We start from the raw sequence: 22,842 nt of genomic DNA, 5'->3' as shown, positions 1-22,842 counted from the left end.
AGATTCACCGTGTACCATGTTAAGCATGCTGAGTAGTCCCCGTCATTAGCGGGGAGAGACCCGTGTGTATCCAGGGGGCTATCACGTTCTCAGGCAAGCTGAGTTTCTTGTGAGTGATTCTCACTTACCTCTGGTTTAGAGAATTGGCTCATGATTAGGCAACAATGGTTAGGTAGGATGAATCCAAGCCTCAGCAGCCCGTTCTTGTGACTTGTCTCCCGCTTCCATTAATAGGAATTATATGCATGAAACAGACTACTGAAATTGCCTACTTAGGTCTAAGGATACTTAGGACAGGTTCAGGGTATTTCCTCTTGGATTATTCAGTGATAAAATAAATTAAATGATATCTAAACATAAATATGGGTATTTATTTCCAACTAGAGAAACAACTATCTTTCCAGTTCTAACACAAATATACATATTTCCCTTTCCTCTCAGCCACGGCAACCTCAGTGTGCTCCAGAATTGGAATGGCTGCTTTATGTCACTGCTACGCATTGGCATCACTGCTCTAGAAGCAGTTACATATGGTTTGGAGTTAGTACTTGTTTGTAACAAGTAATTAGGGTAGCTGGACATGTCTGTGGCACATATAAGTCTTATATGTATACCTCTATAATGCATACAGCCTTCTGCTCCTGTTCTGCCTTGTACTGTCTCACTGTGGGCTGAGTTTGTTAAAACAAACAGTGACCAGTGCCCCTCACGGTCCCTCCGTAGCACTGAGCCAGCAGCCTACTCGAGGGTCCTGTTTCCTGAGTCCCGTATGTTCTCCATGCAAAGACCTGAAGATGCCAGTGCACGCCACCAGCCTCCAGACCGCAGCGGGTGCCCCTTGTGGGTGCAGGCAGACCACACAGAGAGGATCGAACTCACACACTAGCCCTTTGCCACCTTCAGATGCCCAGATGCCAAGAACTGTACCTGCTCTGATCCCTTTAGGCTGGATCTAAGTCTCCCAAATTTAAGATCTGCCCGACCTGTTCATAAAACGAGTTCAGGTGAGGTTTCCCAAAAGCTAAGCATTTCTGTACACTTCTGCAGGAAGATGTGTTTTCACAGCACACTTCAGCTTTGACAGTGCTTTTCCAAAGCACAGCTATAAAAGATGTTCTCCCACAGCACCGATTTATCTACAGGGCTAATCTTCTGTGGAAAGAGCTGCAGGAATACCCAAATGCTGACTGATCAAAACGAACCTTTTGCTGATGGCTGAACTCTGGCACTCCTTTCCAGTGCAGAAATAACCCAAGCTATGGGGCTATTCTCCTTTGTCTATAACCTGCTCATTCATTCTCTCCTGTAAGCCGAGTTGAATCAATCACAATTTTAGAATGTTTTTTAGTAGGATGAGGTAAGGTCCTATTTTTCCCAGTAGAGTCTGGGGGCCTAATTTACAGAACAGAGGACATACTCTTCACATTGCAGTGAAGACATAATGAAAAGAAGAACTGAAGCTTAAACTGATTCATTTGCTCCAGATTTTTTTTTTCTCCCTCAAAAGTGATTTAAAACAGTTACAAAAATTAAGTCAATGGAATAGATACTGTTTCCTTAAACTCTGCTGCTGGTATCTCACTAATTCTTTGTTACTGTGAAATTAGCTTTGTAATTGTCAATACTGTCTTAAATCTGTCTTCGCATCTTATAATCTATTCCCACCAATGACAAAAAAGCAGAATCTACTTTTTCTCCTTAGAAGTCATTAGGAAGCATGTAAATGAATTTAACAGAGGTAGGTCCACATTCTATTTCATAGTGAACAACACCAAGAGGTAACTTTGAAACAGGACAAACAGGCATCAGAAAACAAATCTACTGAATACCCTTTACTAAAGAAGACTACCAAGATTTGGTAAAAGCAAAAGAATGGGACTGGAAAGCTGGACAGCAGTCCAAAAAAACACCTTGTAAAGGTAAAAATAAATACAACAACAAAGCTTCCCACTGACTTGGGACTTCCAGCAGTCTCTCATTGGATGCAAAGTAGAGTTTAGACTGTTACTCACTCCTACTCATTAATGTCAATACAAAGCAAATGAGTGCACAACAACAGCATGGCATCAGGATGTGGCACTGCTGAAATTATAAAGCCTCATTTAGCACGTAAACTTCTGAAAATATCTGATGAATGCCCCTTCCTTGCTACTTCTCTTCCACTGCAATATTGCACCACTCTGCCTTTTTTTTAAAACCCACTTTTATAAAAAAGTTGAATCCAATAAAAGGAAAAGTTAAATTTTAAAAACGTTTTATATAAAAATTTGTCATATAAAAATGCCAAGACCCCTCAACCATATATACAAAATGATTTTGTTATGAAAATAACTGGACCCAATTATATAACAAAACAATTTCATACAAAAAAGTACAAGATTGCATCCAAATTAATACAAATAAAAGTTAAAAAAAAGCCTTCAAAAAGGTCTCAACCATAGAAGATCTGTTTCTTTTAAATTTACAGGTATACAAAGCAATATAAAATTGTCTCGTGTTATTCACCACTTCATGGGAAATATACACTGGTTTAGGAAGTTTTTCCACGTCACCGGTTAGCACCATACTTTGCAGACCAGTCAACACGGCCATGGATCGGCTGAGCTGGTGGCGGGAGAGGCATTAACCTTGGTGTGCTTCCTGAAGGGGAACTGAATGAGGGCTGTCCAGGATGGGGTCTTACCGACTTTGGAGAAGCATAATCTAAGGGGCAAAAGAAGACACCGGGAGGTAAAGGCTCGGGGAGGTAAAGGCTCGGTGAGTAGCTGTCCACATTGGAAAACAACTGGATGCAGGTCTAGGACATCATCTTTTCAGGAAACAAGCATCCTTTTTTTTCCAATAGAATTTGCTAATGTGAAACACCAGTGGATCCAATCCCTAAACCGTTATCAAACAAGGAATATCTATGTCTTGGATTTGACAAGTGTGAATTCTGTGGCAGCTCTCACACCACACTCTAGGACCCACTGAAACATGCTTACTGGTTAACAGCTGTGGATAAAAATACACGCAACCCATAAACCAAAAAGTAAACCTTCTCCATATGAAGTTCAGGAAGATTATGAACTATTGTTCCAGTCACTGAAATATTTACAAAGTAAAGCAAAGATATGTAATCCAGTGCTGCATGTATACAGCACAACCAGAGCAATGAGCGAGGGACCGAGGCAATGTTGGCACTATACTTACTAGAAGATGGATCTGCAATTGGTGCTAACTGAACCCTCTGCCCAGCAGAGCCTACTTCCTTCTTCAGAAACGAAGGGATATAACCACTTGATCCTATGGGACCTGAAAGAAACGGCAAGCAACATTTGAGGTCAATACAATAGATCTCCTTTATACCACCTGATGACACGTGTGAACCGATGGGCCATGTTTGAGATCAAAGCTGATCGTGGACTGATGGAAACAGGAACTTTGCTGAAGACATTAGAAACCCACAGATCCTTTATATGCCTGTGTTCAGGAAAAGTGTCAGCAACATACTGCATTAAAGACAAAAACAGGTACAAAATGAGCTCCTGGAAAGGCTAGTTCTGCTTCTCCCCAACAGCCCAGCTTTAGAAATAGATTTACACCTTTTTTCAGGGTTTCTCAGAACTTTCAAGATACAACATATCACTTGGAATTGCTTTGGCTTTCAGCAACTTGGTCTTATGAGAGCAGCCACTCTTGATTTCTAAGCTGGATGCAGGGAGTCTGGGGCCCTGATGCTACCCAGAGCTTCTATTGAAGCCAGTAAGAGTGCCATTTAATAAACTGTGATGGATTCGTGTTCCAAACCTGGCAAGTCAGATACCAAACTTGTCCTTAACATGAGTAAGAACAGATTTGACTGACCCCTGTAGATAAGCTTTAAGAACTGGAACAATAGTTATAAATAAAACCCTTTGGACTCATACCACAGCTGGGCACTGAACAAGTTAGCATGTACAGATCCATGGCACATAGTCCTATAACGTAATAGAGCAGTACAGCCATGGCACTGCATATTGTGGGAAATTATGGTAATAAACAAAAAAAGGAAAAACCTAATGATATCCTATACAGCTACAAAAGAAGCAAAAGCTTGTAGAAGAGCCAAGGAGCCATGTGCTATATATATATATATAATGGTTCTCACATAGTTTAGCCATTTACATCTCCCATCTTAAATTTAAAAAAAAAAATTTTTAAGAGCTTCTAAAGGCCCCATATATTTTTCTGGACCAAGAATCAACAGAAAATTTCTCAATCTCATGTTTTCACAAGAACACGTGCAAAACAAGTACCACACTGCAGAACTGTATCATCATGTGAAAACATGAAGACAGGAGAGATTAGAGAGGGGAAAAACAGCTACAATTTAGAAAGATCAACATGTTTAAGTATATCTGGTAAAATCTAATGTTAAAATCTACAAAATAATTACTTCAAATCCAATAATAGGGATTAAGTATCTGAAGTACCAAATGTCAAAAGATACTCGAAGACAAAAAATTGAAGTGCTTTGCTTTTTGTCTTATTTTTTTAAAGCTACAGTTATTCCACTATTTTAAACAGCATCAATTAAAAGACATGATGAGAGATGATAGATTTTTATTCACATAACAAGAGTGGTGTGTATAGCTATTTCAATTTGGACCAGTTTTCTCCTCTGTGACAGTTACTTATGCAATAGCTGGGCTAAAATAACTCTGAAACCTGAAAATATGACTTACAAAAACTGGCAAAAAGAAATTAAAGGCTAGGTGAAGTATTTCAGGTTGAACAGACCGAAGCTGTCCATCCTTCTGTGCACGTGGTACTTCAAAACAGACTTTCAGGGATTCATTAGAAGAAATGACTATGGTTTAGTTTCATGCAATCTCCAAACCAAGGAGCATTACTCATTACTGGACTTAAGGAGAATAGGCCCAGCAGCAAGTATCCTTGGTGATGATAACGTACTAGAAATGGACAACCCCAATACACAGCTATTTGGAATTGCAGAGACATCTTACCTGAATTTATCCTGTTAATACTTCCTCCCAGTCCTGAAGCTTTCCCAGGCAAACCAGAAGTGGGCCAGGGATTAGATGGAACAGACTCTTTGCTCGACGTGGAGACTAAGCTATTCCTTGTGTTGACTCCTATTGCAAAAACACAACAATTACCACACTGAAAGTCTCTAATTACACAGGCTTGCATGCACTCCATCTGATACACAATCTTACAGCAGTTGTTCAGTTCCGTGAATATTCATGAGGCAGGTTAAGGGCACTTTCTTTTCCAGTCTAGAAGATCAGTCATATCCCTCTCAGGGAACCAGGGAATAGCCTGGCACATTAACAGACATTTTCTAACACACTTAAAAGCATAAAAGAGCATGTGGTAGGAGGGAGAAATGTCAATAATTCCATCCCACTTCATGTAAGCAGGATTTATCTCAGTTGCAAGACTGCTAAAACGTAGTTGGCATTATTGGCCAACAACATTAGCAAGAAAGCTCTTTTCTTCCTTCAAGTAATAGCCCCCCCTTCCACAAGTTCAAAGGATAAAGCCTAACATATTTCATAGCATTGTTGGAATTACAGGATGAAAAAGAAATAAGTATTTGATACTAACCAGGTAGATACCTAGAATGTCTCAGGTAATGCTGCTTTGCTGCAGAAACTCGCAATGTGGGAGTGTCCTGCCGTGGGAAGGTAATGTGGGAAGGTGCACTGCTGCCAGAGCCAACAGCATCCGAAGGCTTCAGGTCCAAAATGCTTTCAAATCTATAACCCAAAAATTGCTATGCTTAGTCCAATACTTATAGCATATGCTTATCCACAGTTGGCCTTCTCTCCTCCATCCCATCTCCAGGAACCACTTCCTCATATTGTGTTTGCTACAGTATAAACACACAGACAACAGGGAATATTTTCAGCCCGAAACCATACAAGTGACCCTAAAATTCTGATCTACACTTTTAGCTCTCTTATAAATTGCTTTCTTGGTTTTTATATATCACCTAGTAAGTTTTTCTCTACTGTGTCTGATCTGTGGAAAATGCAGCTTAGAGTCATGTGATACAGTTTATATGTGTGAAATATGTTGTAATGTTTCACATGGGAAACAGAAAATATACATTCAAAGATTGGAAAGACTTAAGCATTATTTTCAGAGTATGTATGTTTCTAGATCCACAGAAAGCAAAAAGAACAACATTATGCAAAAAAATAAGACCAAATAGCATATGAACATAATAAAAAACAACTTACCTACAAATAGTTTCATCATTCTGCCTCTTTTTGTTTTTCAGGTCAACTCTTGTGACAGAAGAGCCAAAATCAAGGTCTTCCAAATCATCCCAGTCTTCAGAACTCTTCACTGTTCTAGCAAGATGTCCCCATCTTCGCCTAGCTTTTGGTTTAAGTTCACCATTTACATTCTCAGTTCCAACAGATGTTTTCTATTACAATAATTGAAAAGAAATAAACCCACACAGTTACACCACAAACCAGGTGATAGGACCAAAGCAGATTTTCTTCCTATCTGAAAGGGCAAGAGTGGCAGCAGAGCTGTAACAGAAACCTAGTCTCTCTTTAAACATGCTAAGAACACAATCTGCAGCCTGTAGACCTTATTACTTGTTTTCTCCATTTCATCCTATATTAAAATATCTTACATTGATAGAAGAGTAAATGTCTGGAGTCTCATTTCCAATTCTACTTATGTTTCACTGTACAACTTCTGAACAACTAGCTCATACTTGACTTTTATTCCTTAACCCATTCGGAGCTTAAAACTACATGTACATTTATGTTTCCACTAGCCTGGACCTGCACATATATAGAAAATATTCTCCTTGTGGGACAGTGCAGATACAAATTTGCATCTCCTTAGTCATTTAAGTGTATTTGTACATTTCAATCTTGTGCAAATCAGTACATTGCCAGTACAGATTCTGCTTAAGACCAATTGCTTATCAGAAGCGTTCGTACTGCTTTAGTTATCTGTCTTATGAATCTAGTCTCCTTGTATCATCAGCATAAATGGGAGGTTCTTATTCTGAAAGAATCCCTTGTCTTCCATTGCCTGTACAGAAACCCCAAGGGTTGTCTTAGTTATGTAAACTGGATGACTTAAATGGACTAAGCTAGCAGACCCCCAACTTCAGTATCATTCGGTATCATTTAGCTTAATAGCTATATCCCTGGCATCAATCACATTAACATGCTGACCCCTGTACATCATTTCACTCATGTAAAATCATCCTTTACAACAAAAAGAAGTATAAAATGCTTTGAGATAAGAAATCAACTTGTTCTATAGCAGTTGGATTTAGATTTCAACAGACTAACTTCCACTTTACAGCAGAAAGTCATAGCTGTTCTTTATTCACATTACCTGTACTTTTCATACAGTATGAGAACCTCATGCAAGAGAGCAAGAAAAAATAAAGCATAGTTAAGGAAAATCCATGCGCTAGATGGACGTTTACCTGCTGAGGAACCTTATTGTGAATTGCAGGAAGAAGAACCTGGTTAGACTTGTCTTCCTGTAAATAGTTACTATGATCAGTCCCAGAGTTGTCTGTCTTATATGGATAGACCAAATGATGAGAAGCCTGGCTTTGTTGAAATGCTCGTGAAGAAATCCGCGCATGCGATTTTGAAGGAGGTTGTGGTGGAGGGACAGGCTTAATATGCAGAGATGATTTATCATGGAGTTCCTTTTGTTTCACCAGATCCTGAACACCCAAGGCATGCCCAACCTGGAAGTATGGATATCGGAGTGCCTAAAACATAATGAAGAGGTTAGGATCCATCTTAGGAAACCAAAGTTTCTAACTTACCCTAGCCCTAAGATGACAGTACAAATGTTATTTTCCCTTTCCTGGGGTAGAAAACAATAGAAGGTGCATCTCCTAACACCAGATCCTAGTGAGCATAATCCCCCTCAAAATAATGATTCAACAGTAAAAAATTCTCAATAGATAACAAGTAATCAGATCGTCTGTGGATCTCCACGAACAGAAAAGGTTACACAGAGAGGTAAATACTTAAGCAGGAATGTGTCATCTGGAGGCACGTTCCACTGTTCTGTGCATGTGAGCATATGTATACACAAACGCATGTGCAAGTGTCATCACAGATTGATCCATCAAGACATTCCAGAATGACCCCCGAGACATTCCATCTCTTCCATTCTCCAGTGAAATAAACATAATCCTTATGAAAATCAGCCTCTCTTTCTTGGAAGATATGGTGGTAAAGTATCTTTATCCTGCCTTACAAGTAATTAAGGAGTTGTCAGTAAAGGCAATTCACTTCTGCCCACCTTGCTGTTTCAGGTATACTCATTTACCCTCCCCAAAGACCTCTCACTGTAAAAAACTACTAAAAGCTCAGATTCCTCACCATATTTGTACCTTACTGCAAAGCAGGTGCTAAGTACTATTTGCTAATGGCGGTTAATACCAAGTTATACTCAGTATTTTTCATTACCTCTGTGATTTCTTGATCTATTTTGCTTTTTAACTGCTTTAATTAACTTTAAAGCTTTTTATTAGAGTTCATACTGAAGGTCTGATATTGTAGAGGTTCAACTACAATCCTGTTTAAGTCAAATCATATTTGAACCCAGAATAACATCTATTTTTCAACAGGTGCCCCTTGTATTTCATTAGTTGGGCACTATCACTACAGCACTAATCTCTAAAAACCACTGGCTACCACCACCACCAGGACTGCTGTACATGCGATACTTGGACTATGTTTATATATATGGCATGTTGGAACATATTTACAGCGCGATCAAGCCCAGACTGTCCTTCAAACTGCTTTGCATGAGCTAGCTTTATCTAAGCAGCGGTGGCCTGGATGGATTGGGTAACAGTGAGGTGAAAGCTGGCTGAATGGCTAGGCCCAGAGGGTGGTGATCGGTGGAACAAAGTCTAACTGGAAAGCAGTGGCTGTCAGCGTACCCCAGGGTTCACTAATCTGGGAGGAGTGGATGATACACCACAGAGTTGTGCTAGAAGAGGGACCTTGACATGCTGGAGAAGTGTTCTGACAGGCAGCTCATGAAGTTCAGCAAGGGAAACTGCCAAGAGCTGCACCTGGGGAGGAAATGAGCCCAAGTATCAGTATGTGCTGGGGGTCACCTAGTGGAAAGCAGCTTGGCAGAAAAGGACCTGGGGATCCCGGTGGACACCAAGTTGAACGTGAGCCAGCAATGGGCTCCTGCTGCAAAGGTGGCCAACAGTGTCTCGGGCTGCAATAGGAGTGTTACCAGCATGTCGGGGGAATGATCCTTCCCCTCTACTCAGCCCAGGTGAGGCCACACCTAGAGCTCTGCGTCTGGTTCTGAGCTCCCCAGTACAAGAGAAGGAGCAACAAAGGGCCACAAAGACGATTAAGGGACTGGAGCATCACATACTCAGAAAGGCTGACACACCTGGGACTGTTCAGCCTGAAGAAGAGAAGGCTCAGGAGGAACCTTATCAATGCCTACAAATACTTGAAAGGAGGGTGAAATGAGGTTGGAGCCAGGCTCTCTTCAGTGGTGCCCAGTGACATGACAATAGGCAATGGACGCAAACTAGAGTGCATGAGCTCCCATCTGAACATTGGGAAAAACTTCTCTACTGTGAGGGTGACCAAGCACTGGCACAGAGAGGCTGGATGAGCCTCCATCCTTGGAGATGCACAAAAGCTGTCTGGACATGGTTCTGGGCACCCTGCTGTAGGTGAGCCTGCTTGAGTAGGGGGATTGGACCAGATGCCCTCCAGAGGTCCCTGCTAACCTCAACCACTCTGTGATTCTGTGACACATATAAACAGCAATGAAAGAAAGCACAGCACCATACTATGTGCTCCAGCATCCATACATCCTACCTTCAATCTGTTGTAATTCACAGTGACTGGGTTATACTAAATTCAGATGTACGTTATATCATTGAGGACACGGCCCATGCAGTTGATGCTGCATGCAGCAGATTGGTTACTCCCTTTTAATTACTCCCCTTTGTCTTGGAAATTGTACTTGGCTTATGTTTTTTTCCCTTCCAAGAACTGAATCCCTGAGCAACTGTTAAATAACTGCCTACAAAAAGTGACTTGCAATGGAAAGAAGAGTCATATAGTCATATGTGGAGATGAGAAAGAGAAAACAGAACCAAACCTGGCTAGCTGTTGGCCGCTTTTTGGGGTCCCACTGTAGCATGTCTCTCATAAGCTGCACTGCTTCGCTGCTAGCATTAGGTATGAGGGTTTTCAGGTTGTTAGGTACACACTGAGGCCAGCGAAAATTCATGGAGGATGAAAGTTGGTAGCCTTCAGGCCAGTCATTCTGGAAGAATGAGATTTCCAAACACAAAGTTCAGGTGTAAAATATCATAATGCCTAAATACACTAGCATATATTCTCCAGCCAGTAAAAGACTACATTCAGCTATTGTAGAAAATTTCAAGGATTTCACTAGAAGTTTTCACCTCAAAACTCCAGTGGGAGGTAACTCTTGCTTTATATCTGATCATGACAAAGGCATAAATGTGACCAGGAGATAGGAGTTTTGCCATGATTCCAGTTTTTGTCCTCTTAAGGCTTAGCTTTATATGCAATATGCAAAAGATAAGTAAATTTCAATGTCCAAATAAATCAGAGTTTATGACTTTGTTTGCTTTTCAGGGTTCTATTTCTCCTCCTCTAAACTTCAGTTTTTATAGTATAATACTTATGTGTACACGTAATACTTATGTAGTATGCATAAAGTAAAGTTAAATTGATTATTAGAATCACAGAATACCTCTACTATTATTGCAGTGCGGAATGTCACTGTACCTACCTTCTTTGGTGTCCCCAACACTTGGCAAATTTTGAATATAGTATCAATTTCACTGGCACCTGGGAAGAGAGGCCTCAGTGTGTAAACTTCTGCCATTATACAACCAACAGCCCAAATATCTATTGGAGAACTATAGCTGGTGGATCTCAGTAGGACTTCAGGAGCCCTGTACCTGTAAGAGAGAGGGGAAAAAAATAGAGAAACAAATCCCAACAATAATAATAATAAAATCAAACACGGTCATACACAAAATCATTCTGCTATTCTCTTCTGTTAATAGCTCCTTAAAAGCTCCTATCTTTTAAGGCTTTTTTTTTCCCTAGAACAAAGATTTAAAACCTATACATAAGCTCTTGTAAGTTCTCTTATGCCTTCCTGACATGCAGCATTCCTAGCATGTACCACCCGTGTTACCAGGTCCCTCTCAGTTCAGGTGCTCATGTCATCTGTAAACTGTTTTGCACTAATTGAAGCTTTCTGAATTATGCCAAAATTAATTAAAAGTTTCACAAAGAGGAGGAATCAAAAGTGGCATTATATCCCGCACTGATTTTACACGACTTATTTAAAGGCTTGATTATAAGACCTGCAGATTTATGCAACATAAAACAAATACTTGCACTTACCATCTCGTGGATACGTAATCAGTGTAAGGAGGTCTAGATCGGATTTCTCGGGCTAAGCCAAAGTCTGCTATTTTCACAAGTTCTGGTCCCATGCACAGGAGGTTTTCGGGTTTCAAGTCTCTGTGAAAGAACCCTAAAATTCAAATGAAATATTGATGTGCATTGTGATGCTACACCCAGCAGTTCCTTTTATTTCCCATGTGGATTGTTTTGATATAAGTCTTATTGCTGAAGCTTGAATAGCTCAACACAGAGTTCAGAGTCTGATACGGTCAGAAGAGCTAGTCTGTATAATGCTTGTTCACTCAGACTCTGAAGAACAGTATAAACAAATCAACTATTTTATAATAATTCAGACCATTTAGTCAGGTAGCTATCTTTCAAGTGTCACTTCCTTCAAATAAATAATTAAACAAACAACAAATTAACACCATTTAATATTATTCTAATTAGATTAGAAATTGTGCAATGAAATCAACAATTTGTTTTTACCTAAATGACCTTATAAACAATAGAAATTAAAACATAACGAGATTTTTCTGTACTTTAAAGCTTTTTTTTTTTTTTCCTCTGAGAACTTCTTAAGTCTGCAAGCACTGAGTTACTCATCACCCTATCAGACAGCAGTTCTCGGTACATATTTTTTTTAAAAGATTTTTTGGGTATTCTGGTAGGTTGTGATTCATTTGACAATCTGTAAAAAAATGATGGTTTATATTTTTCCAAATAAATCATGTTATTTTTCTGTTCTTAAGTAGTTTTTATCTCATTGGATCACTGGGATTTCTAGTTTGGTTTCACAGGTCTATCCAAGCCCCACTGGAACAAAATAAAGCGATTTGCTTGAAAACATTTTCCAAAATGAAGTTAAATGTCTTTTTTCAGTAAACTGAAACTCTGGTCTTACAAGCCTTCTGCTTCCAGGAGGCCACCGCTGTTAGCTCTCTTTTGAGAATCCTGAGAGCTGAACAAAAACATTGTACACTAGAGTGCATTTAGCAGGTTGAATTGCAAAGGGTAGTAAAACATGGTGATGAAGGTATCTTAATGCTTAACTTTTTTTAGAGAGTAAGATTTTTTTATTATTATCAGTTAAGCAGGTCTTGTTACTACTGGCTAATACATCAGTTTTAGCTTTTATTGTCATTCTAAAAATTAAGTGCAAAGCCACACAATGAAAGCTGTTTGTTACTCATACTTTATTAAGAGTATCTTGCAGAGAATGTGCAATTTATACAGACACCTGTGTGTAACCTGGGAATAGAGAAGAGAATAACATATCCTTTATTCTCAATCTCAGAAGACCTCTAAGTCTATCACGAATATGGCCATTAACATCAGATGAGTTTCACAGGTGGCCAGTTGCCAGTTTGAGAATACAGAAATCTACAGAAAAGAAATGAAGCAAACATCCAAACTGAAACATCAGGCAGCTATAAAACACAGATACCTGTCTTCTCTTTTCAGTAACCTGAATCTCTAGATTAGTGCCATTCTTTTGGCCAATTCCTCTAATAAAGTTATTATTATTCATTAAAACAAACAAACACCTTACACAGACACTATCTTGCTCTAATTCAAAATGTTTAGAGGTGAAACACAGCTTACCATGTTTATGGATAAATGCAAGTCCTTGCAGGATCTGATACATAATATTCCTAACTGTAGACTCAGGAAACAGTTTGTTTCTGTAGGATAAATAAAATGAGGAAATAAACATTAATGATTAAGTTCACACATTACCTTATACTGTCTTTATGAACAAAAGGTAAAAGGTAAAAATGACAATAAAACTACTAGATATATTTTAAGCACTTCTGGGTAGTTTATTCTCCAAGAAAACCTGCTCAGTATTTGTAGAACAGCCATGTTATTCTATGTTAAGACTATGTGGGATAGAGAAATAAATAAATAAAAAAAAATTAGCCAAACAATCCTTAACATGAACAGGTTATCAGGCACATTCCTCAAGACAACAAGGGCTCACGTTAATTCAGTAATTCTTCCAGACTCTCCTCTAAAGCATATACAAGTCATTCTTTTCAATTTCCCTTACTATTATCTAATAGCTGATGTGCTACTTCCTTCTCATCTGCTATCTGAAAAAAAGAAGTCTAATCTCCTACTAGTGAAAACAAGAGGGGCTTCTCATAACATTTAGACAAGAGAAGCTTTTTAATGATGGCCCCTTTTACCAAGAGAAGATTAAACAACCCTGGACCAGCTGCCTCTGCACATGCCAAAACTCAGTTGAGATGGTTTGGGGGAAAGGGAGGACCAAAAACAAACAAATAAATAAATAAATAAAATTTTAAACAGAAAGGCCCTAATAGGGAATGAAGAAGGCAACCTGGGCCTTATTCAATTCCGGAGCTTGCTTCCTCTAAAAAACGGATCACCACATATTTTAGAAGTGAAATCACCTATTACAGTCAGCTGTTCATAACTTCTTGCTTATTTTTTAAATTACAGCAGAAAAAGAACCAAATTTCCTCTACAGTCCCTTCAAGCAAGACTGGCAATTTTAACTAAAACTTAAGGAAATAAACCACATTCTTAAAGGTCTGATTTATGCAATGCCTAACCAGTCTGAGGCCTAGCTAAACTGGAGAGAATATGATGTGCTGCATACCTTTACAGACATTTGCCCTATTTGTTTTCATAAGGAGGTAGAATATATTAAGCATTTCTAAGAATTTTATCATAATTCCTATATTTGGTTTGTATGTTAAATGCTAGAATTGTTTTCTGAAGGTTCATTATTCCACTTAATTAAAAATCAGCATCTACATATATGTGCACAATTTAGTAAAAGTTGTTCTATACCCGTGCACTGTGCATGCATACGAAGTATTTCTACTCTTACAAAGGTATTTTATGAAGTATTTACAGAGATAATATTATAACAACAATCTTATTTGGCTAAATGAATTAAGATCACTGTCCTCTCACAGGCTGATTCTACTGTCCATAGAAAGAAAATGACTTTGTCAGAATTTCAAAGTAGGGACCTATTTTACCCCAGCTTATCCTCTGGAGGATCCTATCATGGTCCAAAGGCTAAAATTAAGACTTTATTAATGTTCCAGCAAATATCAAAGAGGTAGATTTTGCTGAGAAGACTGACAGATAAAATAGGTATTCTCTGGGCATGCCAGATCAAATTTCAGGAAAAACAAACAGGCTAAAAATTCCTAGAAGCAATCCCCAATTTGACCCCTCATGATTCCTACATCAACCACTTTTTATTTATTTATTTGAGGAAGCCGTATCATGAGGGGTGGTAATACCTGCCTCTAATAGAGAAAGTGTTGCCAGTTGAAGCACTTCCCTAGAAATAAAAAGTTCTATATTTAATGCCTCAGCCTGAGGGATGTTAAAAATTCACCACTCCTAACTCTCAAAAGCGTGCCCTACTTATCTGTCAAGGTAATCTGAGAAGTCTCATTAAACTGTTTGGAATATGCTCAAAGGTAAAAGCCACAGCTCCTGCTGTAACACTAAGCCACAGTGATCGAAGCGTAAACAAATAAGTTCCAAAGTCCTTTGAAAAGTAACAGGAGTGTTAAAAGTAAGCAGAACAAGCACATTACACAACTGGGAGCGGGTGATGCTGTTACGTACCTTTCTTTCATTAACTGATAAAGATTTTCCTTCATGTATTCAAACACAAAATACAGATGATCATTTTCCCTGATAACTTCTTTCAGCTTTACTACATTGGCATGGTTTAGTTTCTTCAAAGACTAGAAGTAGAAAATACAAACAGGATTTTAAAAGGGTCTTACTCTAACAGAAAGAAAAATACCGTTTCACTGATGCAGACTTGACTTCAAAATTTGAATATTTTAAACAATCAGATGGCTCTGAGAATAAAGACCAGATTTACAAATATTAGCTGCTACATAAACCCTGAAAATTCTTGTTGGTTCTTCATCCTTCCTTCTGTTTTACATTTTCTACTCTACATTCATTCTTGTTGTAGCAACACAACTGTACTGCAAGAAAAGTGACTTAGGTTTCATTTGCAACAGTAACAGCAAAGCCTAGAAATTAAGGGAAAGCCTTAAAACATATCCTTAAAGCTTTGGTTGTCTCTGAATTTCACGCTATGTCTCCAAATCAATTATCCATAAAAAAAAAAAAAAACCCTGCATGTACAAAGGTTACCGCAGAGTGAAGGGCACGTATTCTCGAGCTCTGCAAAACACACCAATCAGCTCCAAGTGACAGAAAAGCTGTCCCACTCACTCACTCGCCACCCACTGAAAGGAAGCAACAGCTCCATACAACCAAATGTTTTTTTTTTTTTTGGTAAGACCACAGAATTTTGAAAAGACTGCAGACATCGTGTTCAAATGCAAAGCCAGGAAAGAGAACTGTAAGGACACATTCCACAGCAAATTCTGGGGAGACTTTCTGATGAAAGGGGTGGAGAGAATTTGGTGTTAGCCAACAACGTAATGGGGTTCTTTGATGTTTAAGTCAGCCACTGAATGAAGCAAGTACCTTAACCTCTCGAAGGTTCATGCATTCCTCCCAGGAGTAAAACTTTCTCTTCATTCTACAATAGTAGAGGGAAAAATAATGAATATGTGGTCAGCATCAGCTACTATCTTAGATCCAGAAGTCTTGTTACAGCTTAGCAATTCAGTTTCTCCATCTAGATATAAGGTGTTACCTCCTTTGTCAAAGAACTTTCCATCTCTAGACAAAGTATGCTCTAACAGTATTTGAAAACATTGCTCTTATACAGGATTGCCTTATTTTGCATATGTATCTTTCTGAATAAATGTTAGACCTTTCAACACATCAGGGCATGCTATTTTTCTTTCCAGTATACAATGTGATGGAGCAGAGGCCAACTGCAAGAAGAAAAAGGGCAACAACGGTTATGACTGAGTCAGACTAAGTTTTGGAAGAAATCTACAGAAAACCAAGTTAAATCACATCACTGGGTCTCCAATGTCATCATATTCTACCTGCTCCTGTCCTCTGTATTTTGATTTCTTTGTAATTTTTATACATTTCCCCTGTAAATTTTATTTCTTTGTTCTACAGTGTCCACTACTCCCTTGCTAGTTTCATTTATCAAGCCAATTGCTTTTCAAATTTTGCCTTAACTTTCAAGCTTACAAGCAACTCTGCTTTAACAGGAAGAAACTGTGTGGCAGATCTTTTCTATCCTAATCCCGAATATAACTGTACAAAGCAGATTTTAATAAGAAATCACTCCCTATTATTGTAGTAATTTTCCAGTTTGAAATCAGTGCTTAGAAAAGTTTCAAGTATACCAACATGGTGTTCATTTCTTGAAGGGTTTTACATTTTTTGTTTGCTTAAGCAGTGTTTATGCAGTTACTGTCTTGTTCTTTCAGTCACCAGTCCACTTCTGTTCTTAGCAGTGGGTTGGCATTAGCACATAAGCAAACAGTTCCATCTTTTGGTTTGTTCTGAAACTTTTGAGTTTCTATCACACAGCAAAATGAAAATCAGAGGTGTTTCTGACAAGGTTTGGTGCAGGAAAAACATCCTCAGCACACAGAACTTGTAAAGTTGCTAAAGCCAGCTATTGACTATTCATACAAAACGCCATTGTAGTGAAAGCTCCTTTGACAAGTATGTCTCTGGGTCAGGGCTGGTATTTCAGAAAAGTATTTCATTGCAATGCAGTGTCTCTTACCACAACCAGGACAAATAAGTCATTTACAAACTGAGGTCATTGCTGAAGTGGCCGACAAGGAATATAAAAATCAAGTGGACTTCTCAAGGAATTTTAAGAAAAACTTGAGCTGAAATGACCAGAATATAAAGATAAAGCCAATTACACTGCAGTATTAACATGACACTGGAAATTAGACCATGAAAAGCACCATGTAAGCAGCAGGGAAGGGGCTGCAGATTCCCAAACAGCATTGCAGAATACTCTACCTAATATACACAGTACATGTTTGACAGCATGGAGTAGCTGAGCACTATTATAGTACGCCTACGTGTCTCATCCTCTCTCGTTTCTGCTGGGGCTTTGGAGGATACCAAGAACTCGTATTGAAGCAGCGTGCAGGGCTCAAGCATGCACACCTGGAGTGGTGGAACCTGAAGTGCTTAAACCAGCACGAGCAGGTGATGCAGATCACAGAATGGAAAAATCCAGACCACGACCCAATAGGTAACAAATGAAAACACTTACTTTTTAATGGCTATTAGCTCCCCAGATTCAATGCTTCTCCCTAGGAGAACAGAGCCGTAGGTCCCATCACCAAGCTGTCTGATAGTTGTGTACCTATTCATGATGAGGATACTTTAACTGCAAGCGCATTTCAGTCCTTAGTGTTTCTTGTGTTGCTCCTCCGAGTGTAACCAGTTCTTTCTGTGGCAGCATAAATACAGAGCACTCAGGACAGTGTGAACAGTTGCAGGAATCATGTTTTCAAGACTTAGCCTTTGGTCTGAAAGCACAGAACATAATCCACTTGATTTCTGTACCCTTCCGAGATCGCTCTTCTGCAGACTCCATTCTCCTTAGAGAAGCAGTCCCTGTAAGCTATAAACAAACACTCGTCTAGGTTTCCCACCAGAAGCAGTTGGCCTTACCTGGATGTAACTGGGTGTGTTCCCCAAGTACTCTCTCAAGTACAGCTAGAGGCACTTCACAGCGGGGTTGTAGCCAGCCCTAGTGGCACATGCTATTACTGAAAGCAGAGGATGAAGTCTCATAGTTTATATTATAAAATATTATACTCGTGTCAGGTAAGGCCAAATGTATTTCTGCACAGTAGCCCTCAGCATCAATCAGTCTCTCTCAGAGGATATATCAGATTATCTATCAGACCGTTTGTCCTGACACTGCTCATATGAAAACCAGAATGTTAGATAATAAAGCAAGAAAGTTCTCACTCCTTCATTTAATCTAATTGCTGCTGGCATTTTCTAAAATTTATATTACTTTTGAATAAATAGGATCTATTCTATGTAAATTAATCATACATTTGGAATAAAATAGAGTTCCAATGCAATTAGGGTCCGGTCCCTGATTTCTTTTTTGTCCAGCTCTCAGAGGACAGCAACATTCCTGGCTTGTGAGTTTTGCCTTCTGTAACCTGCATTTCAGCAACACTTGCACACTTTTGTGGCTTCCTTAACTCTCTCCTCTTGCCTTATTTCACAAAGCCAAATGATGATTTTAAAAGTATAGGGACTACATTGTCTAAACATTCTAATTAGCATCAGTGCAAAGTCACAACTCTGTATACGCAAGATGTTGTGAAGATTCTTTGTTTTCATCTTCTAAGCCTATCAATCGTGCTAATACTGGTACAGAAACAAACAAAAAGTAGGAAATATAATGACAATACACTTTTTGACAATTTTACGCATCATGTACGAAAAAGAAACAGCCTGCCTCTGCCTACCTTAGACACCAGGAAGTGTGTAAAACTGGCAAGAGGAACTGCCCTCTGGCAGTACCAGCTTCTCTCCACACACTACCTCAAGGAACCATGGCTGAGCAGTTTATGTTGGAGACCTAATCCCACTTTTGTACTGCTTGCCGAGGAACACAGAGCCTGACTGAATGGCACTTTGGGGCACCAGTTTCTTTTTGTGCTTTTCCAGCACAGAATAAAGCTATGCTTAGGCAATGCTCAGCATCCAGGTTAAAAAGCTTTGGTTACTCCAGCTGGTCGGTGACTGGATGCTAACTCAGAAGCCCTGGCTCCCAGGCATTTATTCAGATCCTTAGCACAAATTTCAAACAGGAATAAAGCTTTGAATGTTCTCCCAGTCTGAAAACGTGATGTTGGTTAATATCCAGACGGATCATTTTATAATGTAACTTTGAACTAAAACAGATGGGACTTGTGGCTTTTTCAGCACATACTCCCCTCATGAAAGAGTTCTGAAACTGTAATCTTAAGATGCGATGCCTCCCAGTTCATGGACTGTCATGCACCCCTGACTCACCATCCACATGTCCCTTTCCTAAGAACTGTGACTACAGACTGGAAGAGCATCTCTGCCTTATGCTTGACAATCACAGCTAACCAAAACTACCGGTATCACAGGACATTGCAAGCAATAACCTGCAAGAGCTGTCATCAATGGCTACCGTTTGTTTCAAGCCTCTCGAATAGACAAAGTGTTGAACATAACTGCCTTTTCTGCACTGGGGATACAAATTCAAGCCCCTCTGCTTTTAACAGCCACTGATCTTCACAGAAATTGAAATAAACTATCTTTCAAATTCCAGCTCTGCTGTTGAATGTGACCAAAACAGACAAATTAATTGAAACACTGCTGGAGCATACAAGGGAGGCAACAAACCTGTAGAGAGAAAACTGTCCAGAAGTCAAGATTTAAATGAGGAATGCATGCTAAAAAACATGTTAGGATGCACAGAAGTTAGCACGGCTCCTGTGAAAGCCCAAATCCACCTGCATGAAAATCCACTTGGCAAAAGCTTAATAATGTATTTTTGGTTAACTGTATTAGTATCATTAATTCTTGAGCTTATCAGTGAAACTGGTTTTAAAAACCCATGTTCCTTTGCAAGACTTACATTGTCTCACCTTAAACTACTGGAATGAACTAAACCTTAGCCTTAAAATTTCATGGAAGTGGAGTCCCATTGAAAAAAGCACACAGGTCTTTGACGAGCAGTTTGTAGAGCTCTGACACGTACAAACTGTGTCGATGCACAAGCTCTGTATTCTAGTCTAGGTCTGCAATCCAGACAGATTCACAGTGTCTGAGGATGTAAATACAAACTGCAAAATCCTGGAGTGGAAGAGAGTTTCACTAATTCAGTGTCAAGAAGCCTTTCCCCATCTGGATACAGCAGCGTTACCACAGCAGTTCCACACACTCTAGCTAACGGGTTTGAAGCACTGGGAACTGAAAGTGAAACTGGCTCCCTTTTCCTGCCCCAGCTGGGAGACACAACAGCAAACAAGCAGCAAGTGGTTTTTCAGATTTGTTCTGAGTGTTGGCAATAATCTAGAGGCGCTACTTCAGCGCACATAAAAAAAGGTGTGGTTTGAAGACCTAGGCTTACAACCATGCAGTCCCTCTGACTACTGCTTACGTCTGTTAGTAAAGGTGATGAGGTTCCCCATCAAAGGAAAAAATATTTGTAAGTGATGGGGAAGACTCCATCAGCAACAAGGGGACCCTGGAGGCTTGACGAAGCCGTCACAGCACAAGTCACAGGCTCCACATGCAGCCTGTCACAGGCTCTGCCTTGCAGCCCCTATGCAAAGGAGCAGGGGCCACTCTGTCCTGGTGCTCAGGCAGAGGTGAGGAGGGCTCTGCAGCTGCAGCTTGCGCCGCTGGGCGCTCACCCACCCACCTCATGCTGTACTCACCGGTGGGCAGTTTTGCCTTCTTCCACGGGGGAATAAAAAGCCCCACACCAGCAGAGAGAGGCCCCTAGAGGCTGGCTGTGCTTGGGCCGTTGACTTGGGGGTAACGGCCACGCTATGCCAGCAACATTCCCCTCACGGGCAGGAGGCAGGCAGTGAGGGAGGGCAGGCAGGCAGCAGGACTAGGGGCATCCATGGCCCCCCAGGCATCAGGAAGATTCCCGGCCATGCCCAAAACAGGGAGGGTGCCGAGGGGGAAGAAGGCCGACTGCAAGCCCCAGCTGGCAGCCTGAGCAGGGATTAGGACCCAGCTGGATTTTAGTATAATTACACGAAGATAATCCCCAGGGGACCGGCCTTGCTGCCATCTCTGAGATGAGTTTAAATGGCAAAACAGTACAGCCACGCAGAACCACGGGACCGCTAACAAACAGCAGGAAGACAGCTGCTCTCCCGTTCCCACTCAGGCATCCACAGCACTGTCCCCTGGCTGCAGTCTTCCTGCTGCTGTGCAGAAGGCCTGATCCTGCCCTTCCTGAGCACTGGAGGCTCCTGCTGGCTCTAACAGGGTCACGGGGACAGCAGGAGGCACACAAGGGAAACAAAGAACAAAAAAAAATTGGCCTCAAGCAACCGACTGCCAGACCCAACTGTAACAATAACTGTCCCACCTGCTTTTCACACTCCTTCATTTGGGTTTTAAAAGTACATCACAAAAATATTTCCCTGGGGCTTGGGGTTTACAAAACAAAGTGAGCTGGGCTTGGAACTCAGGAGCACGGCACACGCAGCTCCACCCCTGGGCAGTATTTTGTGCCAGGGAATCCTACAGTGAAGTGCACTCATTTAAAAGGAGTTTTTTTTAAAAAGCCTGAAAGGTCTGGATGCCCAGACCATGCATCCACATAGAGGCTGATCTTCAGAGCTGTTACATTGCTTAAATTAAAACAATAATATCTAAAAAGAATAGAAAAGATTTAAATCTCCTTCTATAGGCATGCACGACTCTCAGTGAAGCCAGCTGGAGCTGGGTGTACTTACTCAAAAGAGATTTCTGCTTTAAGTCATCCCTATTACATCTTATAAGCACAAACACGTATTTGTGTCCAACCCCGTGATAGAGCACCCTGTTTTTCTGTTGTTAGGAGCAGGCTTCCCTCACTCCCCAGTGAACAGAGACACACCCAGGCAGGAGAAAAGCCTGACAGCTCTGCCTCCAAGCCTAAACTACAAGACCGGTTACAGACAACCCATTGTAGCGGTACTGAGGATCTCAAAACCTCAGGCGCTCGGCTACAACCTCAACCCCTCGCACCCCACTGATCGAGACCACGAACTCCACAGGCATGCCAGCAGGTAGCCCTGTTACTTCTCCCTCTCCTCCCCACGGGTTCAGCGGGTGAAGTTCTGGGTTGAAAGCTGTGCCACCTCCCTCATGTTCCCCCCGGTGACTCTCCCCGTTACCCGTCAGCACTGCCCAGGCCTGATCTCTCACCTGCCTGCCCACTACTGACACACATTCCTCACGGCTGGAGGCATGGATAAGGGTTAACAGCTCACGTGTAAACACACACAGATGGTGTTTTCCTGGAAAAAAAAGGACTGTTATGCAGATTTAAAACCCGATTTCCTCCCAAATTTGGAGAACCTGACCGAACACGCCACGCACAAACACAACACCCCCCGCAATAAAACCTTCTCACTGAGGCGGGCGGGCAGGACACGGCGCGATGAGACGCACACAGATTGAACACGACCACCACGACCCACCTCCTTCCTTAGCCAGCTGCTAATTAACCGGACCACTCACCCATCGCCCAGAAAGGGCCTCCAGAAAGGGCAGGGCCCCCCGGTGCCGGCGGTAGCAGCAGCACGGCGCTGGGCCGCGGCGGCCTCGGGCGAGAGCCGGGCCCGGCCCCAGGCCCGGGGCCGCTCGCCGAGAAAATGGCGCCGCCCAGCGGGGACGGAGTGCTGCCGCCGGACTACACTTCCCGGTAGCCTCTGCGTTGGCCGGAGCTGGGGATCCCGCGTGGACTTCATTTCCCAGCAGGCTCCGC

At 41.0% G+C, this 22,842-nt stretch overlaps 1 protein-coding gene across 2 annotated transcripts; it reads right to left on the bottom strand.

Annotated features, from left to right (window-relative positions):
• Window positions 1-647: 647 nt before the first annotated feature.
• On the bottom strand, window positions 648-22,372 carry CILK1 (ciliogenesis associated kinase 1). Of its 2 annotated transcripts, none has more exons than XM_035321628.1 (14): window positions 22,281-22,372; window positions 17,617-17,796; window positions 15,936-15,990; window positions 15,051-15,172; window positions 13,035-13,114; window positions 11,427-11,559; window positions 10,801-10,972; window positions 10,138-10,305; window positions 7,454-7,750; window positions 6,231-6,421; window positions 5,593-5,744; window positions 4,989-5,117; window positions 3,193-3,294; window positions 648-2,703 (listed from the first exon to the last, which is right to left on the bottom strand). In XM_035321628.1, exons 2-14 carry the CDS (start codon window positions 17,715-17,717, stop codon window positions 2,549-2,551), a joined length of 1,857 nt encoding a protein of 618 aa, XP_035177519.1. In that variant the 5' UTR covers window positions 17,718-17,796; window positions 22,281-22,372; the 3' UTR covers window positions 648-2,548. The 2 variants fall into 2 exon arrangements, with proteins under 2 accessions (XP_035177519.1, XP_035177518.1); XM_035321627.1 differs by having other exon boundaries at window positions 17,617-17,875; window positions 22,281-22,353.
• Between the last annotated feature and the right edge of the window lie 470 nt (window positions 22,373-22,842).

This window comes from Oxyura jamaicensis, chromosome 3 (genome assembly GCF_011077185.1).
Source record: "Oxyura jamaicensis isolate SHBP4307 breed ruddy duck chromosome 3, BPBGC_Ojam_1.0, whole genome shotgun sequence".
In the NCBI taxonomy this organism is placed as follows: domain Eukaryota; kingdom Metazoa; phylum Chordata; class Aves; order Anseriformes; family Anatidae; genus Oxyura; species Oxyura jamaicensis.
This window is presented reverse-complemented; position numbering and strand designations above follow the sequence as displayed.

What these genes read in the sequence shown, in the direction of transcription:
- CILK1 (XM_035321628.1), bottom strand. Translation starts at nt 17,717, where the DNA reads ATGAATAGGTACACAACTATCAGACAGCTTGGTGATGGGACCTACGGC. An exon ending in GATTACGTATCCACGAGATG is followed by an intron (nt 10,973 to 11,426) that starts GTAAGTGCAAGT and finishes TCTCTCTTACAG; the next exon opens with GTACAGGGCTCCTGAAGTCC. An exon ending in ACATTCTAGGTATCTACCTG is followed by an intron (nt 5,118 to 5,592) that starts GTTAGTATCAAA and finishes TTTTTGCAATAG; the next exon opens with GAGTCAACACAAGGAATAGC.